The sequence below is a fragment of the Cnephaeus nilssonii genome (assembly GCF_951640355.1).
Source record: "Cnephaeus nilssonii genome assembly, chromosome: 7".
Taxonomy (NCBI): Eukaryota; Metazoa; Chordata; class Mammalia; order Chiroptera; family Vespertilionidae; genus Cnephaeus; species Cnephaeus nilssonii.
In genome coordinates this window covers 50,122,580-50,142,573 of record NC_137078.1, presented here as the reverse complement: position 1 = coordinate 50,142,573, position 19,994 = coordinate 50,122,580, and the positions used below count along the sequence as shown (strand labels likewise).

The 19,994-nt window shown below is 38.6% G+C and overlaps 1 protein-coding gene across 1 annotated transcript in view; it reads right to left on the bottom strand.

The window, feature by feature from the left end:
• Positions 1–19,994, bottom strand: part of ERICH3 (glutamate rich 3) — a gene marked incomplete at both ends in the record, with an annotated part of 105,212 nt that overhangs the window by 53,894 nt on the left and 31,324 nt on the right. The window contains 4 exon segments of the mRNA XM_079777824.1: positions 1,424–1,642; positions 7,017–7,175; positions 12,878–13,006; positions 14,879–14,950. Of these exon segments, the coding sequence (XP_079633950.1) occupies positions 1,424–1,642; positions 7,017–7,175; positions 12,878–13,006; positions 14,879–14,950 (579 nt within the window).

Here is a 19,994-nt window from a genome sequence, read left to right as displayed (position 1 = left end):
AATCCTCATATACTCTTGGTGAAAATGTAAACTGTTGTGGCCACTATAAAAAACTGTGTGGAGATTCCTCAAAAAGTTAAGGTTAGAACCAGCTAATCAACTTCTGGATATTTATCTGAAGAATAAAAAAAAACACTAGTTCAAAAGGAGATATGCACCTCTAGGTTCATTGCAGCATGATTTATAATAGTTAAGACAACAATCTAAGTGCCCACCAATGGATGAATGATTAAAGAAGATGTGATACATACACACAGATACACACACACAGACAAACACAGATACACACCACACACACAGAGACACGCACATACACACACACACACACACACTGGAATAGTACTCAGCCATAAAAAAGAAGGAAAATTGCCATTTGCAACAATACAGATAGACCTTAAAAAATCTTAGACAGAGAAAGATAAGTATAGTATGATTTCATTTATATGTGGGATATAGAAAACATATTGGTGGTTACTAGAAGGGATGAGTCTTGGAGAGAAGGTGAAATGGTTGAAGGGGGTCAATTGTATGGTGATGGATGGTAACTAGACTTATAGTAGTGAACACTATGCAATGTATACAAATATCAAATTATAATGTACTCCTGAAGTATAATATATATGATCTTGTATACCAATTTTACCACCATAATAATTTAAAAAACAAGAGTGATGTTGGTTTTAAAGAGACAGCATGAAGTCTATGTGCATGTTGGTACTACATTCCCTGATTCTCATTCAGTGAAATGTTGACCCAGCTACCTGCTAATCACAAAAGTTACATATAATTACAATTAGTTGTATATCTACACAATAAAAATTAAGAGATATTTTGCCTTCATACTAGCCTGTACATATATAAAGTCTTACTGGTCTTAGGGACTATTCATTAGTATTTTGAGGAAATTAGTACAACAAAGTACAATATTTTTGAAGAACATTGAAATGAATTTTTTTCTAAGTGTTATAAAATAATTTGCCAACAATCACTAAGAGTGATTATTAAAAGCTTACTAAAAGTTATTTTATATAGTATATTGTTTTTCATGTTTAAGTTTCTGAATTTTCACAAATTAAATATTAAAATGTTTCTGACGTGTGATTGAATGAACAAATTAAAGGAAATAAGTAATAAATTAAATTTCCAAAATAATAAATAATTTGGAAATGGGTTATAGTACAAACTAAATTTGATGTAAAGATTCACTGGATTTTTTAAAATCAATTGTGCAATTAGTTTCTGAATAGCACTTCTCAAATATTTGATTGCAGATTCATTCAAGCTTGCAATTACATTAATAAAGTATTATATTTCTTTGTTCAAGTAATTTAGCCTTTGATTTCCTTAAATTCTTTTACTGCAAATCTAGAAATTTAATAATGCAATGCTAAATTAATAAATGAAAACTTGATTCCATAATCACCCTGGTAAGGACTGGTTCTAAGCCATTTGGAACAGTGGTTGGCCGAAATCTTCTCCTTCTCCATGTTTCAGATCTATTTTCCCTTGTGATTTTTCCATTCGGGGAAGGAGGTGGAGGAGGAACAGGCATCATGTAACTGTTAATGTTCAGAGGTTGATACTGTTTCATTCCCTGTGAATTGTCCATGGAGTTCCTGAGCTTCATCATTGCCTTCTTGCCCTGTAATCACATTCCATGCCATAAGAACCAGTGAAAGAGAATTAAGTGGCAATTCAATGTCACCCAAAATTAGAGACAAGAGTGTATGATTGACATTGCAATGCAACACAACTGATATAAATAGGCAAACTCAAAACAATCCATTCTGTTTGAAGCAGCCATACCAAATTAAGTTTTTATGAATTTCTAACATTATTTTAGTGTATTTTTAAACCAAATATACAGTGATAGCATCTTTAGAGTATTTTGGGGTTTTTTCCTCAACAATCCCTAAATCTAAGTATAGTTAAACAATTTGGAATCAAGAAATTTAAAGTGTTTACTTTGAAGCAGGGTTGAAGAGTCTACTTAACAATGGGGTCTTAGCACTATTTTCATATTCATTTCACCCATTCAGGTGTTATAGTAGTCCTGGAAAATACAATATCAAGGTACCAAGTACAGAGGCTAACCCAAAGACTCCATTCGGCTTATTTTCCCCTAGAAACTCAACTCGTAAATAAATGCTACCCAAGACAACTACACAAGCACACTGATGGAAATGTAAGGATACATACTAGTACACACACACACAAATACACATTATGTATAACAAACTTAGTTGAACATCAAGTCCATCAATAGGAGAATGTTCAACTAAATTTTTTTTTTCTTATAATAGAATCTCAGCAGGCTTCAAAAAGAATTGTGTGAATCTATTCATAAAAAGATCTATGTGATATAATCCTACATTTCTTTTAAGTAATTTATATATGGATTTTTATAAAATTAGGGATATCTAGAAGAATTGAACATAAGGTTTTCATGGAGATTTGGATATTTGGGGAGGATATCGCTTTGTATTTTATATATATATACTAAAGGCCCGGTGCACAAAATTTGTGCATGGGTAGGGTCCCTAGGCCTGGCCGATGATCAGGGCCAATCAGGGCCTTCTTTCTGGACACTGGCTAGGGCCTGCCTTCATTCAGTGTCACCCCCTGGTGGTCAGAGCATGTCATAGCGAGTGATCGAACTCCTGAGGGATCACTTTGCATATTAGACTTTTATATAAAGAGATCTTTATATTATTTGAAAGTTTGATCAACATGTATTACCTCAACAATTATAAAGCACCAAAGTTATAATCAATTATTATGTCACTTTGTTCAGGTATATTTGAGTCTTTAGATTTTCAAAAATTGATTATTTTTGTGTCTATGAAGTAGTTTTCCAAACTTTCAGTCACCTTTAATCATTTTTATCCACTTCATACTAACTTATTTGGCATGGTTTTAAAATCATTTTTCAGTCAATTTATTCTTGATTTTGAGATGCTTAAATAGTGAAAAGTTATTTTTAAGAAAGGAAAATCATTCTCCAAACATTTATCATTACAAATTCATAAAATCAGGTCAAATAAAGATATATGCCATACATATTTTGATTGAAGACAACATTTATGTGAACAGAGAGGGATTTAAATAGAATTAACCAAGAAGTTGAGAATTATTAGAATGGTTCATACTGCAGGTTGTATGTTCTCATTTTACTTTTTTACATTTTTTCTTTTTTTGTGATGGTGTGCATTGATATTGTAATCATATCTAATAAAAGTAATATGCAAATTGACCATCACTCCAACACACAAGATGGCTCCCCCCATGTGGTCAAAGATGGTTGCCCCCATGTGGACACAAGATGGCTGCCACAAGATGGCCAGAAGGGGCGGGCAGTTGGGAGGGACCAGGCCTGCAAGGGAGGGCAGTTGGGGGTGATCAAGCCTGCAAGGGAGGGCAGTTAGGGGTAACCAGGTCAGCAGAGGAGGGAAGTTGGGGGCGACCGAGCCTGCAGGGAAGGGCAGTTAGGGGTAACCAGGCATGCAGGGGAGAGCAGTTAAGGGTGACCAGGCCTGCAGGGGAGGGCATTTAGGGGTGACCAGGCCTGCAGGGGAGGGCAGTTAGGGGCAAACAGGCTGGCAGGGGAGCAGTTAGGCATCAATCAGGATGGCAGGGGAGTGGTTAGGGGGTGATCAGGCTGGCAGGCAGAAGCAGTTAGGGGCAATCAGGAAGGCAGGCAGGCAAGCAGTTGGGAGCCAGCAGTCCTGGATTGTGAGAGGGATGTCCGACTGACCGGTGGGATCGGGCCTAAACGGTCAGTCAGACATCCCTCGAGGGGTCCCAGATTGGAGAGGGTGCAAGCCGGGCTGAGGGACATCCCTACCCCCCCGCATGCATGAATTTCGTGCACCAGGCCTCTAGTAACAAATATAAATTAAATAAGTAAAAATAATAACAATAAAATGTATGAATGGAAAACTTTCAGAGGTTGGGGAATTTTTAATTTCTAAGTAGTTATCAGTCAACTACATATCTTATTTGGAAATGGTCTGATAATTTTTAAAAAATTATCATGCTGTTTTTTACCTCACATGTTTAGCCCAAAACATCTTGAACATATATTCATGACAGTACAAAAAGTCTACCTTATTATTTTAAATATACTTTAATATAACATTTTAAAACAATGCCCTATTATATTTGTAGGTATTTTTATAATTGTTCACTATTATAATATTACTAAATATTCTTGAATTTATTTCTTTTCACATATGTGTTTATTCCGGGGAAAAAAATGCCTATATGTTAAAATGCTTGAGCATGTTCATTTAAAATGTTGACAGATATTTCCATATTGCTTTCACAAGAGTTGTACCAATTTCTATTTCTATCAATAGTGCATGAGAAACTCTCATTCTGAGGATAATCATTTTCAATCAAGTCATTATTTTTACTCAATTGGATTTCAACCAGCTTGTTTTTTTACCAAATTGCTTTTACCTAAATCAAAAACCCTCACTCCTGACATTTAGAAAGATCAACCTGCTTATGTCTGTTGCACCTTTGAACAATTCCCATATGCATACCACATCCTTCTTTAATCTTTAAGAAAGCAATACAAATTTAGTGGGTGCTCACTACATACTCATCAATCATGCAGACTACTATTCTTTAGGAATTTCTTGTCTGATTTTATATTAAATCATTTTTATCATCAATGCCACTGAAAAAAATTAGATGTATTTTCTTTTTCCCATGTACATTATAATATAAAATCTAGTAAGTTAGAGACTTTTGCCTGCCTTGATAATTGATATATCACCAATGCTTAGAGCAGTAAGTATCCAATAAATATTTATTGAATGAAAAGTGTAAGTTTAGCTAGTTTAAATTAATATGGGATTGATCTCAATCTTGTCAGCCATGTAAGTTACCATTAAATGCTTGTCCCTCAACCACTCACATCCCCCAACTTGAAAACAGGAAAATAAAAGTCTCTATGCAAATTTAATTAATAAATCCATACAGTAGTTAAGAGCAGATATGGAAAACCCCCTGAAAGAAAAACAAATCCCTCCCTAGCCAACAGAACTTGAATATTACCTGATAGATAGTATTCACATATCTTACAGGAAAATATGTCTATCAAAGTAGCATAGTAAAATAATACTTATAGGAGCATAGAAAAGAATATAGTCACCTTGGAAAACATGGAAAGTGCGCATCCAAGTACTATCTAGGGTAGAGGATGTATCACCCATTGGACTTTGAATATTTCTAGTCCTATTGGCAAAGTTATTCTTGGAGCATACAGGGGGTTTTAGCCAAAGACCTTTGAGTTTTCTGGAACCTTTGGCATCCCATTCCTAAAATGAGCTAGGTGCATCATGCCATCTAAGCCTGATGCAGTAACATTCCATTGCACATCTGCTCATTCTGACTCCATGCTCACCAGGCAACCGTCTCATTGTGACACGGCTTCCCATGTAGGTCTGCCTACAGGGGGAGGCATGCTGCTTCTACAAACTGTGGTTATTTGGTATCTTGTGGATTAATGGTCCCTGGTTATGATTTTGCTCCTCATTCCAGTTTACTATAGGGAGAAAAACTAGGTCATTGTTTTCATTGTGAGTTATTTTAGTTAGCTGAGACAATCTCTCAGGACCTGACCATTCCTGAACACTAGCTGAAACAGGAAATGTCTAGGTCTCTAAGTAGAGACCAGATTCTAGAAAGCGTCAACCTAATTGACTTATGACCCAATAAGTTCCTGCTTAGCTCTACGAAGTCTTCCCTAGAAAATGTGCCACCACTTTTGGTTTAATTTCCCCTGCTGTTTTCTGATAAACTACTATTAAATTATAATGAGGCTTGTAAAAAGTGCTATATAATCTGAAAACCAAGTAAATGGATTAAAATATTAGTTATCATTTTTATCATTTTTAGAGTTATATTTATACTCTTACTGTGAAATAATCATTTGTATGAATTAATTCCTTAGTGTCAAGGTTGTCTTTGTCAGTGTTAGATAAAAATACCTTAATTTCATGCATCTTATGTTTCCTAAAAAAGGAATGAAACTAAATTCACCCATGTGAACATAATGACTGTTGTATTAAGACACAGGTTCTTAAGCTGCCAATGTTTCTCCTTTGTGCTAGAAATACAAACAATACCCCCCCCCAAAAAAAAATACCCTCCCTAATTACTGAATGTCTTAATTATATCTCCCTGTTTAAGGAACTCATTTTTATGATTACTATGCCTCCTTCTGTACTCTATTAAAATAACTGAAATTACCTGAGTCATACATAACCTTGAAAGGGAAGCAGAGTCAAGCTCCTGTGTGTGATTCATTCAGCATTTTAAAAAAGATGGACATTCTTTTCCTTCTATACCCAACGTTCTCCAGAGTCAAACTTGAAGCAATTTCATACACTGATGGTAAAGTAAGTCAGCATGCAAATGCAAACCTATTCTTAGAAAGTTTCATTTTCTAGGTTTCATGCATTTAAAATGTAAAAGCAGTCAACACTGGGTTTATTCTCACAGAAGTCATATCTGGCTATAAAAAGGTCCTCTTTGTTTTTCATACAACCCTTCAAATTAATGAGATCACTTTACATTATTACATATATTCCTTACTCTTTTTGCTCACTAACATGGAAATTATAGGCCTTCCCATTTGAGTAAGATAATTAAATAGAACATCATAATAAGTGTTTAACCCTTTGCACTCGCTTGCTTTTTTCTCGATTCCTTTATTCTACTCGGGATTTAATTTTTTAAATACCCAAGATTTTACAAAGCGCGGCAGTAGAATAAAAAACTGGAGTTTCTTTTCATACAAACTTATTTATTTGGATTTTTTAATATTTCAAATTATTGATACATTCAAAGAGTAATTTGCACTCGACATCCGAGTGCAAAAGGTTAATAAGTGCACAATACAAATGTCACTGAGTAGATTAATTGAATCTAGCATCTTAAATACTGTGATAACCTAATACTCTAATCAAGAATAAAAAGATATTCCTTGAAGGGATAACATTTACCCCAATGGGAAAAGGAGCTTCAGTTTCCAGTGGTGAGGTTTTGGATCTGGACCCTGGAGTTACCTTTGGAACAGTTCCTGCTGAAGGATGACTGGGAAGAGGCTGTAATCGAATTGGAGGCTGCATAATTCCTGGGGCAGTGTGTGGTCGAGGGGCTGTCTAGACAATTAGGGGAAAAAAATCCATTTAAATTAGTACTTTGACATGTTTCCAGAACCAATTAATAACCCAACAAATTGACTAGAGTAATTAATGGTGCCTTTTTACGGAACAGATTAAACTTTAATTATGTCCTTCCATTATACATGCCCTTATGACCTGAAGTATTTGTTAAAACATATGGCGTGGAAGTTCTCCACATAACTAAATGCCACAATTATAGAGGACTCTAGACAAAGGAGATGTTCTCTGTCAGGTTCCTGTATTTTATTCATACTGTAAACTCACTGACAATACCTAATTTATGCTGTGCATAGATTAGCTTTGCTCAATTAAATGTTAAGTTGAATAATGTTCCTATTTTAGAGATCTAAAGGAATATGATTGGAATGGACTCATTTCTATTTAAATGTTTGCAACATGAATTCTGTGAGTCCTCTAAGTCTTAAGATTAGTTCCGAAGTACAAGCAATATGATTCAAAATAGAGGAAAGGTAAATGCTTAACTGTAATGCATGACTATTAGGTCAACCTCTTCCTTGAAATATTAGGAAAACAAAAATGAAAAGTAGTAACTGGCAACTTTGGAAAACATTGTGAACAAAACTGAGATTTTTTGCAGGCTGGGAGTTTTCCATTTGCCCCTCTTCTGTGCCTCTTCTCTCCTGCTCCAGCCTCTGGGAGTCATTTCTCTATGGACTATACCAACTGACCTCAGATTCCAGTTAGATTTGGCCAAAGGCACTGGCAGGAAATCAAAAGATACGAGGAAATGAGATGGGTGATTTATTTCTTCTGGACCCTTCCCACCAAGGTTGCGATGGGCCAGCTGGAGCCCTCCACCAAGTCCACAGCCCTATCAGGAAGCCCTCTCCCAGCTTACAAGTAGGAGAGGCTCTCTGTCCAAACCCTCCCTTCCCCCATAGGACAAGGTGGTGTGCTTCCCCATTGGGCTGACCCCAGCAGGCTAAACATCCCTAGTTGTTTTTCCTTACCCTGTCTGCTCTTCGTAAATAGTTTCTTTATTAAACCCTTCCTAATTACCCTATTTGTGTGAGCCATCTGTTTCCTGCTGAGACCCTGACTGATACACTTTCTAATCCAGAAAATACTGTGGAGAGAACCAATCATGCCAGTATGGAACATGAGTGCTGACTTTTGTGGCACTGACAGAACATAATGAGTTTAGTATAAAGAGCAGCAATGTTTCAAAAGCGAGGAAAAAACAAGGCTTTTGGCCCAGTTGTTCTAATATAATAAAATAATAAAAAGCCTGTTAAGAAAAATACATGCATTTTTAGACCAGAGGGTGTGAGGATAGTATACAAATGACTCATAATGAGGTTTAATACATTGACTCTAAAGAGTGGTGAACAAAATATTCAACTACGTAAAAGTGTAAATACATTTTTAAAAAATGATAGGGCAGCTCTACCACCAAAAGTTGGTCTCCATGCCATCCTGACAAGCATGTCATATGTGATAAATATCCAATTTTATTAAGTCAATATATATTGAATTCCAATTATAGGCACTATGAAGAGATTAAAAAGTAAATTTGGGGCCGAAACCGGTTTGGCTCAGTGGATAGAGAGTCAGCCTGCGGACTGAAAGGTTCCAGGTTCGATTCCGGTCAAGGGCATGTACCTTGGTTGTGGGCACATCCCCAGTAGGGGTTGTGCAGGAGGCAGCTGATCGATGTTTCTGACTCTCTATCTCTCTCCCTTCCTCTCTGTAAAAAATCAATAAAATATATATTTTTTTAAAAAGTAATTTTTGACATCTAAGAGTGACACAAGACAATTAGTGCCAAATGACCCACACAAATACTACCAAAGGGACAACACAACAAGCATACCTGGGAACTCACAGCAGTTAGAACTAAAGTTATCTGGAATAAGCCAATGAGATGGAAAAATTAAAGGTTCCAGAAGCAGTTATATTTTATTCAAATGGATGAGCAACAGAAGAAAATGGAGGAGAAAAGCAAAGGACTGGTAAATGTGAACATCTGAGGAAGTAGAGAGCCAGTTGTAAGCCAGACCTGGGAAGTTAATAGTCCCCAATTTCTGTTTTCCTTTCTCCACAAGTAATAGAATTTTAATCAGGAAGCACTGCTATTACAAATAAAGAGTGCATTTTCTAGCATCTCATGTAATTCTGTATAGATATATGCTCAGTTTTAAGTAATAAGATGTGAGCAGAAGTGACACATGAAACTTCCAGATCATGCGCTTAGAGTAAGGTGACCAGATGTCCCGCTTTTGGCGGGACAGTCCTGATTTTTAACAATTTGTCCCGCGTCCCACGGCGTTTTAAAAAAGTCCTGATTTTTGGAAAGAATGCACGACAAGCTAGGGAACGGCAGGAGAACTGGAAGGGAATATACGGTTTTCAACGGCCATGTGGCTATTTAGCCAGGATATGAGTTTTATATTATTTTTGTTAATTTTATAATGTTAAACTTTAATAATAACAAATAATTGTTGAGAACTGATTATCGAGAACTGCTTATCAAAGTTCGCATTGTTGATCAGTTGTTAGAATTAGACCACCATTGTTTGGACTTAATGAACAATGGCATTTTTGGGGATTGGCAACGATGAAAACATTTTGTAACTGTCTCTCAGACGATACACATCGTATTGCGTGCTAGTAAGCTAGTTATCAAGTGATGTCATTACAAATCAGCTATTCAGATAATTTAGGTAAGTAATTTATTTATTTATTTCATAAATACATAAATTTTCTTGAATTTAGCAGACAGTACTCATACTATTTATATTTTATAGTGGCGGCAAAAAGTCTAGCGCCGGCCTTGAAAGTGACACTTACGACTTACTTTACGGCAAATTCAGAGGAAAAATAATACAAGTTAGTATTGTTATTATTTAGAAAGAAATATAGGATTAAAATAATTTTTAAAATATAGTTACTTTATAACAATCAAATTAATTTAATTTATAAACTAACAATAAAATATGTTCATGTAATTATGTAACTACTTACTGTGTTTTTAAGCAATATCTATATCTATGTACCTTGGTTGCGGGCACATCCCCAGTAGGGGGTGTGCAAGAGGCAGCTGATGGGTGTTTCTCTCTCATCGATGTTTTTAACTCTCTATCCCTCTCTCTTCCTCTCTGTAAAAAAATCAATAAAATATATTTAATAAAAAAAAAGAACACCCCGCCCCCTCATCAATGGTGTCCCGCTTTACCAATGTTAAAATCTGGTCACCTTAGCTTAGAGGGGCGTCTGAGCAGTTGATGACTTTATAGAGTAGAGATGGCACACCAGCTGAGATCCATGCATGCGCATTGTCTACACACAAGCCTATATCCTAACCAAGACACAAAACCCAATGAACGGACAAGAACCACACTGGATTTCATGAAACATAACATAAGCCTATTTGAGTCCAAAAGTGCAAGGTCGTAACACCCACCCACAAAAAAATCAAGCTAGAGGTTTCTGAACAAGGGAATCAGATCACCCAAAAGAATTCCTTTGAACTCGGTGAAACAAAGATCCCTTAAGACTCCTGTCATATAATCCAACTGAACACAAAACATTGAAAATCGAATGTAGGAATTCAAAAAAGCAGTTTCCTCTAAACTAGGACATGATCAATGGGCTGTTGTGCTCTAAATTTTACTTCTCCGCATTTGCATGCAGATATCATTCAGTTAGATGAGTGTGGCAGTCAAATGTTTAACTGATTACATTTATCTCTAAAAACAAATCTGCACCATTCAACCAACAGCTGTGAGCTACAAACTGTTGTAGTTCACATCAAAAGCCACGTTAAATTGGCTATATTTTAAATTGTTCATAATATATTTTCTTGGAATAAACATGGCACTGTAGCTTAACATTTTCAAATCTGTACCAGAATGTGAATCGAAATTGACTACCTGGTGATTATTCAGCTTAGCTGAGCATTTCTAATTCTTAGTGGAAGATCTCTGGGGGTGCATTTTCCAAGCCTGTGCAGAATTAGTTGAATGACTTTCCAGAGTTTTAATGGGAGCAATACAGCTAAACGCTTATATGTTATTTTGAAAGTTTAGGTGCAATTAGTGACCAAACGCAATAACTATTCACTGGATGCTTTCCTTATTCGCTCAAGAAAGTTAAAAGAGAAAAATCGATGGCAGTATCCCCAAAGGATTTTTTTTTTCTTTGTCTCGATGGCACTTGGAGGTCAGGAGTCAAATTTAAAGGATATGTATCCAGGTTGGGAAAACAAAGAGGAGGACTTGAATTTCTGTAGAATGGAAACTACAATGCCAAGATGACAATAGGTATCCCTTACAGTGCAGACTCGCCACAGGGGGTGACCAAGTGAAGAATTGTGGCTTACCAGATAGAAAGGCTTCTGAAGTGCTGGTGTCAGTGTTTCCTGTAATTTTTAAATTACTTTCTCATTCCTGCCACATTAAGATCTCCTGGATGTATCATAAACTACTTATTGAGGGTGTTCAGCTGGAAAATTGAAAAGAAAGCCTTTCAAGGGTTTTTCCACTTGGAAACAGGTGGGAAGATAGAAAACAGCACTTGATTGTTTCTTTTGTTTCACCCAGTTTAAGCTTTTGAGAGTCTAGTGAGTTTGCCACCTAATAAGAGAATTATTTGTGTACATATGCATTTAAATGAAGCTTGGAAATATGGTAGCAACAAAGGGAAGACGGTTGCTTTTCATAACTTGAGCTGTTCACCCGGAAATGTCAAAACATATTTACCTTCTGAAAAATGTCAAAGCTTAACACTATATGTGATGAACAATGAACGTGCTTTAGCAATCTGTGAAAGCACTGCAATGTCTCCATAAACATTGTGCAATCTAAAAAAAAATGTTCATGCTAACAAGGAAATACATTAGGCTACACAAAGCAAGAATAAAGACGTAATCAAGCAATTCACTTACAGCTTAAACCATCAACCTCCAGCAAATGTTTTGCAAATCTTTTCCTGTATCTATATTGTTTCAAGCTACCTTACCTTCCTTCAAGCAAATACCACCTCTACTGTATAAATGAATCAAACTAGAAGGAAAGGTCAGTGTGCAATTTCTTTAAATAGAATTCCTGCACATTTAATTATTTTTATTTTAGAGTATGTGCACATACTTTTGATAAACGAAGTACAAATATAAGTATATGGCCCCAAATGCTATAGATTACCACTGAATTTGTGTGCATAAGTAAGCGCTACAAGTAAGGTGAGAGTCGAGGGAACAACAAGAACAAAATGCAGAGGTCAGAAAATATAGCACAAATATGGAACAACTAGTAGTTCAATTTGCTGCATTGCAGGACGCTAAAGGGTAATTGTGGGGATAGCTAAATTGAGGTCATATGGTTCAGGGTCTTAAATGTCAAGTGAAAGAGCCCGTGGTTTTCTATAGGTGACACAAAGCAAGTGAAGGTATTTGGGCATGTAAATAACATAAGTAATCTCTTCCTAAAGCAAATTGACCTAGCAGTAACAGGCAAAATGAATTTGACAGGGGTGATGTTGATTAGAGGTGGGCCATTCAGTAGAGACAAAGTTGAATAGATATAAGACTATGCTTTTATTCAGCAGAAGTCTCAGTCTTATACAGACATCTACCCAGAGAGCATTCTTTCTGAGAGTAGTAAGAAATTATAAATGGCTTTGTTGGGATGGTACATGACAGAGAGTTTAATATAACTCACCACTGTTATTGGACTGGAATGTCCTTCATCAACCAGAACACTATAGCCACGGTTAGTCTTTGGGCCCACTGGGGGGTGGGGAGACAGCACTGGCATGTTTTTTTCTATAGACCATCTTGTGGGCTCTCCCTAGAATAAAAGAGTAATTTAACAGATTGATGCATAATTAGAAAACTAGGTTAGGTTAGTGCCTACCAGGTAAAAAATACTATATGACTAAAGAAGTCCATTGTCATTACTTTCAAAATGTTCCTTCTGAGGTCTATCAGGATAGGCAGAAAAAGTTTCCACAGCTTTTCTGGGGAGGTGGGCATGGTAGTGATAAGCAGGAAACCGAGTCTGCTTTATTCAAAGAAATAGCTACAAGAGCAGTGTATCCTCAGTTTTAGTAAACGCATTCATTAATCTGCTTTAAGCAGATCACTATAAGAAGCATAATGTTCCTCACTACTCTGATCAGTAGAGAATACCAGAAAGTATTAATTTTCTACCTTAAAAATTTATTAAATAGCTGGGTGGGCATGGCTCAGTGATTGGGCGCTAACCTATGAACTAGGAGCTCATGGTTCAATTCCCAGTCAGGGTACTTGTCTGGGTTGTGGGCTCGATCCCCAGTGTGGGGCATGCAGGAGGCAGCCGATCAATGGTTCTCTCTCATCATTGATGTTTTTACCTCTCTCTCCCTCCCTCTTCCTCTCTGAAATCAATAAAAAAATATATTTTAAATTATTAAATAATGCCCTAAGAAAAGGTTGTTTCCATGTTACATAAAAGAAGCCAAAACATACTAGTAGGTCTTTCACTAAGTGCAGCTATAAAGTGAAAATTGCTACAAGTGAAAATCATACAAGGAGGAACTGGAGTGTCTATCACAAATCTTCCAATGCTGTAACCTGCCCATCTATCCAGTTAGCGTGCCTGGCACACTGGGTGAGAGTGGATCACACACCTCTTCAGGCAGCACTAGTCACTCTTTATTTCCAGTAACCATTTTTCTCCACCAACAGGTCCGCAGTAAATTATAGAATCTATAACTCAGTCCTTGATGTAGGACAAATTTGGCAAAGTTGAATTAACCACAAATCTCTACACACTAACTCTTCTCTGATCTTGAAAAACTGACCCGTCTTCTGTTATTTAACAACAGTTTTGTAACAAGATTCTCTTTTGACCATGATAAAATAGAAAGATATGAGTCTATCAGGCAAGAGGGAAACATTACTATCTTATATAGCAAGTCATTCTACAGAAGCTTTACAAATATTCATCAGTTTGTGAAATGTCTTAGGCCTCACATTTGTAATACAACACAGAAAATGAAGAACAACATGTACATTTGAATGGCTCAAGAAATTGAGTAAAACTGCCAACCTACATTGAAATCTTTCCAACATGCCTAATTGAATCTCTGGTCTCTTGGTCCAAATTTATATATTTCCTAAGTTTACTTCAAAGAAGAATATCAAATACAAGAATAGAAAACAAACAGAAAATTTTGAAATACTTTATACAAAATGTCTAAATCTTATGCTCTTGTTTACTAAGGTAGATTTTTCCTACCACGTATTCTCCAGGGTCACATTTGCATGAAAATGTACCATTGGATAATTCTTAGAATGTCCTGTTTCCATCACATCAAAAACATCACCATTAATTTTTACCTTCTTAAGACAAAAAAACAAAAATCCTAAGGCCTCTAATACATATCAGCCAAGAAAATACAAAAACTTAATTCCAGGTCTGAAAATAATGTTTTCAAGTTTTTCTTTGAAAGTTTTCAAGTTTTCTTTGTGCTTTATAAAACATTTTGCCCGGGCAGCTCCTATTTTGTCATGATCTTTTGTAATAATGGTGGGCAAGATTTAGGCTTGGAGAAACCATCATTTGACCTCAGCTATGAGTTATCCCAAAGTGCCCCAAGAAACTTGAATAATAGCATCATTGGCTTCCAAAATCGTAAAATAATATTATGAGATGAACGAGAGTTATGTGGCTTCTTACCTTAAATCTCTGAATTCGCTCCTTTCTGGCTAAGGTCTCCAGTTTCTTTTTAATTTCAAGCTGATGGTAACGCTAAGCATACAGGAAAAATGGAGTAGAGATTCATATCAATTACAGCAACAATTTTTTTAAAGGAAAATAAGCCTACCAACTAACTGAGTCTCAATTACCCCTCCTGTCATTGAGATGGAGAAGAATCACCTGCTTTAGTGTGCAAGTGGGAATATATATTGGTACAACCCTTTAGAAAGCCAATATAATATATCTCAGAAAGCCAATATAATATATCTCAGATAGGTAAAAGTGTCCCTTCCTTTTACCAATAAATTTCACTTCTAAAACTTAGGAGGAAATCTGGATTTTTTTTTTAATGTACATACAATGCTATCTAAATGGTTTTTTATTCAAAGATACTATCTAAAAGGTTTTTGTTGCCGGGCCAGCATGGCTCAATGGTTGAGCACCGACCTATGAACCAGGAGGTCGAGGTTCAATTTCCTTTCAGGGCACATGCCCAGATTGCAGGCTCGATCCCCATTGTGGGTTGTTCAGGAGGCAACCAATCAATGATTCTTTCACATCATTGATGTTTCTATCTTCCTCTCCCTCTCCCTTCCTCTCTGAAATCAATAAAAATATATTTGAATATATATATATATATATATATATATATATGAAAAAGGCTTTTGTTTTTGTTGTTAGTAGTATTGTTCTCTTCAAAGCAAAAATTCAGAAGCACTATTAACCTTAAAGAGAATGGTTAATTTTTTGGCATATCCATATAATGGAATAGAATATAATCATTAAAATTGTTATAAATATTTTGTTTAAAAAATGGAAAATATATGTAATACACAAAGAAAGGAAGATATAGAATTGCACAGAAATGCAATTTAATTTATCAAGTTCATATTATGTGCCTGTCCCAAGCTGTTGGGGGGCGGGGCATTCTGTGTACATCATCTCTTCCTGAACAACTCTAATTGCTAAGCAGTCTTATTTTACAAAAGAAGAAACTGAGGCAGAAGATCATGAATTTTTCCTCAAATCACACAATGGTTGAATTTTTACTTGTTGTTGGGTTTTTGTTTTGTTTTGTTATTGGTTTTTATTTTCCACAAAACCATAGTCTTCTCAAAAAATATCATGCTTTTATTAATGTATAAATATGAATAGAGACTAAAAGAAAAGCAATTATCTCTGAGAGGAGGCATTAATGTGGTTATTTTCCTTTTTCATACTTTCTTATGCTTTCCAATTTTTCTATAATATATTAGTCATGTAATCGGCGTATATTTTGGGTTGAAATTATTCATACACATCTGAGAGCACTGTAAAGTGTTTTTCCTCTGTTCTTGAGCCCCTCCGGCTGCCCTGAGACTCTGCAGACTCAGTCATTCCCTACCTCAGCATCACACTTCCCTTTTCTGTCTCTCCCTTTCCTGTTCTCTCTCCCACTTATCACCAAACTTGATTAGATTCTATGTCAACCACTTTTCATCTTCCATTTATTCCCAATCACCAAAGTCTCCCACTCCCACCACCCCTCATCACCACCACCCCTGGACCTACTTTCACCAAGGCCACCACTGTCTTTGTCCTCTGGATCAAAACCTAATTTCTCATGTCCCAGTACCCATCTTACATAACCATTCTGCCACTTGTGAGACTCTCCTGGCTCTCAGGCATGTTTTTCCCCCACTGGAAGGTTCTTTTCCAGCCTAGGTTGTTGTTGTTCCTGATGTCCTGCAAGGAACACCCCCCCCCCCCACGCCCCCCGCCAAGCTAGGAACCTCAGAATTTCTCTGGGCTCCTTCTTCACCCCTCCTCACTCAGCCAGTGCCAGTCTTCCTCCCTCTCCCCTGTCTCTGCAGACAGCTGCATCTCCCCAGTGTTTCAGCTACTGCTGTTAGCTCACACCCTTTGGCAACAGCTTCCTAATTGACCTCCCACCTCCAATCTTTTCCAGCTCATTAATCCATCTCCCACATTTTTAGCAACATCATCTTTCTAAAACAGCTTTGCTCATTTGTTTCAGTCTCCTGATAAAAAATGTTTCATCGCCTCATCACCTATACTCCAAACCTAGTTTAGAATTGAAGGCTCTCCAGAAACTGGGCCCCAACTTATTGGAGAGTGTCTCTTCCTGCCATTCGTTCAACCAACCCACTATTCAGTCTGTCTGGCCTCAGTGAGCTTTCCTTCCCATCCGCAATGTCCTGTCAGATCTCTGTAACCTCACTCCCTGAAATGCCTTTTTCATGGTTTCATGTGAGGTCTCATTGTTTTCAAGGTCCAGTTCAAATAGCAGGATCTCTGTGCAGCTTCCTCTGACACTCACAGAGGGAAGCCACCAATCCCTGCTTTTTTGAGCTCAGTCTGTCCATTCCTTTCTTCTAGAATTTGATCACTTTCAACAGTGTTTTTTTTTTTTAATTACATCTTGCAGCTATACATCACATAGCGTCATAATGATACATAGGTGAGCCTGATACATATTAATGTTTGTTGCATGAATGAATACATGAATGTTAATAGAACTAATTAGTAACAGCATCAGCCTAAACTAAATGTGGCAATTTAGAGAGAAATAGTCTATTTGTTAATTGATTTATATATTATATTTTGTAATTATATATTATACTAGAGGCCTGGTGCACGAAATTCATGCATGGGGGAGGTGTCCATCAGCCCAGCCTGCACCCTTTCCAATCCAGGACTGCTGGCTCCCAACTGCTTGCCTGCCTGCCTTCCTGATTGCCCCTAACCGCTTGTGCCTGCCAGCCTGATTGATGCCTAACTGCCCTCCCCTGCCAGCCTGTTTGCCCCTAACTGCCCTCCCCTGCAGGCCTGGTCCCCCCTAACTGCCCTCCCCTGCAGGCCTGGTCCCCCCTAACTGCCCTCCCCTGCAGGCCTGGTCCCCCCCCCCCAACTGCTCTCCCCTGCAGGCCTGGGTCCCCCCCAACTGCCTTTCCCTGCAGGCCCAATCGCCCCCAACTGCCCTCCTCTGCCAGCCTGGTCACCCCTAACTGCCCTCCCCTGCAGGCTTGATCGCCCCCAACTGCCCTCCCTTGAAGACCTGGGCCCTCCCAACTGCCCTCCCCTGCTGGCCATCTTGTGGCAGCCATCTTGTGTCCACATGGGGGCAGCCATCTTTGACCACATGGAGGCAGCCATCTTGTGTGTTGGAGTGACAGTCAATTTACATATTAGTCTTTTATTAGATAGGATTAGCTAGGCTAGAGGTGCACAGGTGGGGGCCAGCTGGTTTGCCCTGAAGGGTGTCCCAGATCAGGGTGGGGGTTCCCTTGGGGTGTGGGGTGGCCGGGGTGAGGGGCCTGTGGTGGTTTGCAGGCTGGCCATGCCCCCCAGGGACCCAAGCGGAGGCTCTGGTATCTGGGATTTATTTATCTTCTATAATTGAAACTTTGTAGCCTTGAGCAGAGGCCAAGGCAGGCCAGGGCTGGTGGCTTCCTCCATTGCCGGGGACAACTCAAGCCTCCTGCTCTCTCCAGCTCCGTGGCTGCTGCCATTTTTGTTGAGATTTATTTATCTTCTATAATTGAAACTTTGTAGCCTAGAGTGGAGGCCTGGGCTGGCCAGGGTGTGCAGAAAGCTTGGCTTCCTCCATTGCAGGGGAAACCCAAGCCTCCTGCTCTCTCCATGGCTGCAGCCATCTTGGTTTGGTTAATTTGCATACTCTCTCCTGATTGGCTGGTGGGTGTGGCTTGTGGATGTAGCAGAGGTATGGTCAATTTGCATATTACTCTTTTATTAGATAGGACTAGAGGCCTGGTGCACAAAATTCATGTACAGGGGGTTGGGGGGGATCCAGTCTGCACCTTCTCCAATCTGGGACCCCTTGGGGAATGTCTGACTGCCGGTTTAGGCCCAATCCCTAAGCTGGCAGTCGGACATCCCTCTCACAATCCTGGATCACTGGCTCCTAATTGTTCATCTGCCTACCTGCCTAGTCGCCCCTAACTGCCTCCCCTGCCAGCCTGGTTGCCCCCAACTGCCCCCCCTGCCAGCCTAGTTGCCCCTAACTTCCCCCCCACTGGCCTGGTCACCTCTTACTGCCCCTCCTGCCGGCCTGGTTGCCCCCAATTGCCCCCCCACTGGCCTGGTCACCCCACACAGCCTGCTTATTCAGTAATTTGGTCATCCCTCACTAACCCCTCTGCCAGCCTGGTCATGGGCAGCCATCTTGTGAGGGTGTGAGGGTTAATTTGCATATTACCTCTTTATTATATAGGATATTACATTTTTACCATTTATTTCAGATATTTATTCCAAACTTTAAGAATACACAAAGATGCTTAAATAATAGCATATTTACCAGTTACAATGTGCCAGTTATATGAAAGTTTGGAAAACCTCCAGGATCAAGGCTAATATAGAACTTCGTGCCTACTGATTAAATTTGAAACTAGGTATCAGTTGATTTTACACCATACTATTTTTTTAACATTAGTTATAGAATTGCAACTAATCCTCTCTAATAAAAGGGTAATATGCAAATTAACCATCACTCCGCTACATAAGCCACGCCCACCAGCCAATCAGGGTGAGTATGCAAATTAACTCCAGCCAAGATGGCTACCATTGGGTTTCCTTGGCAACAGAAGAAGCCAAGCTTTCCACACACTCTGGCTGGCCCAGGCCTCCACTCAAGGATACAAAGTTTCAATTATAGAAGGTAAACAAATCCAAATGGCAGCCACGGATCCAGCAGGAGGCTTGGCTCCGCTCCAGGCTACAAAGTTTCAATTGTAGAAGGTAAATAAATTCCAGATACCAGGGCCTCTGCTTGGGTCACCAGGGGGCGTGGCTGGCCTGCAAACCACCACAGGCCCCTCGCCCAAGCCAACACCCCAAGGGAACCCCACCCTGATCCGGGACACCCTTCAGGGCAAACCAGCAGGCCCCCACCCGTGCACCAGGCCTCTATCCTCCTATCTAATAAATCCTATCTAATACAAGGGTGATATGCAAATTGACCATCAATCCAACACACAATATGGCTGCCCCCATGTGGTCAAAGATGCTGCCCCCATGTGGACACAAGATGGCTGCCACAAGATGACCAGCAGGAGAGGGCAGTTGGGAGACACCA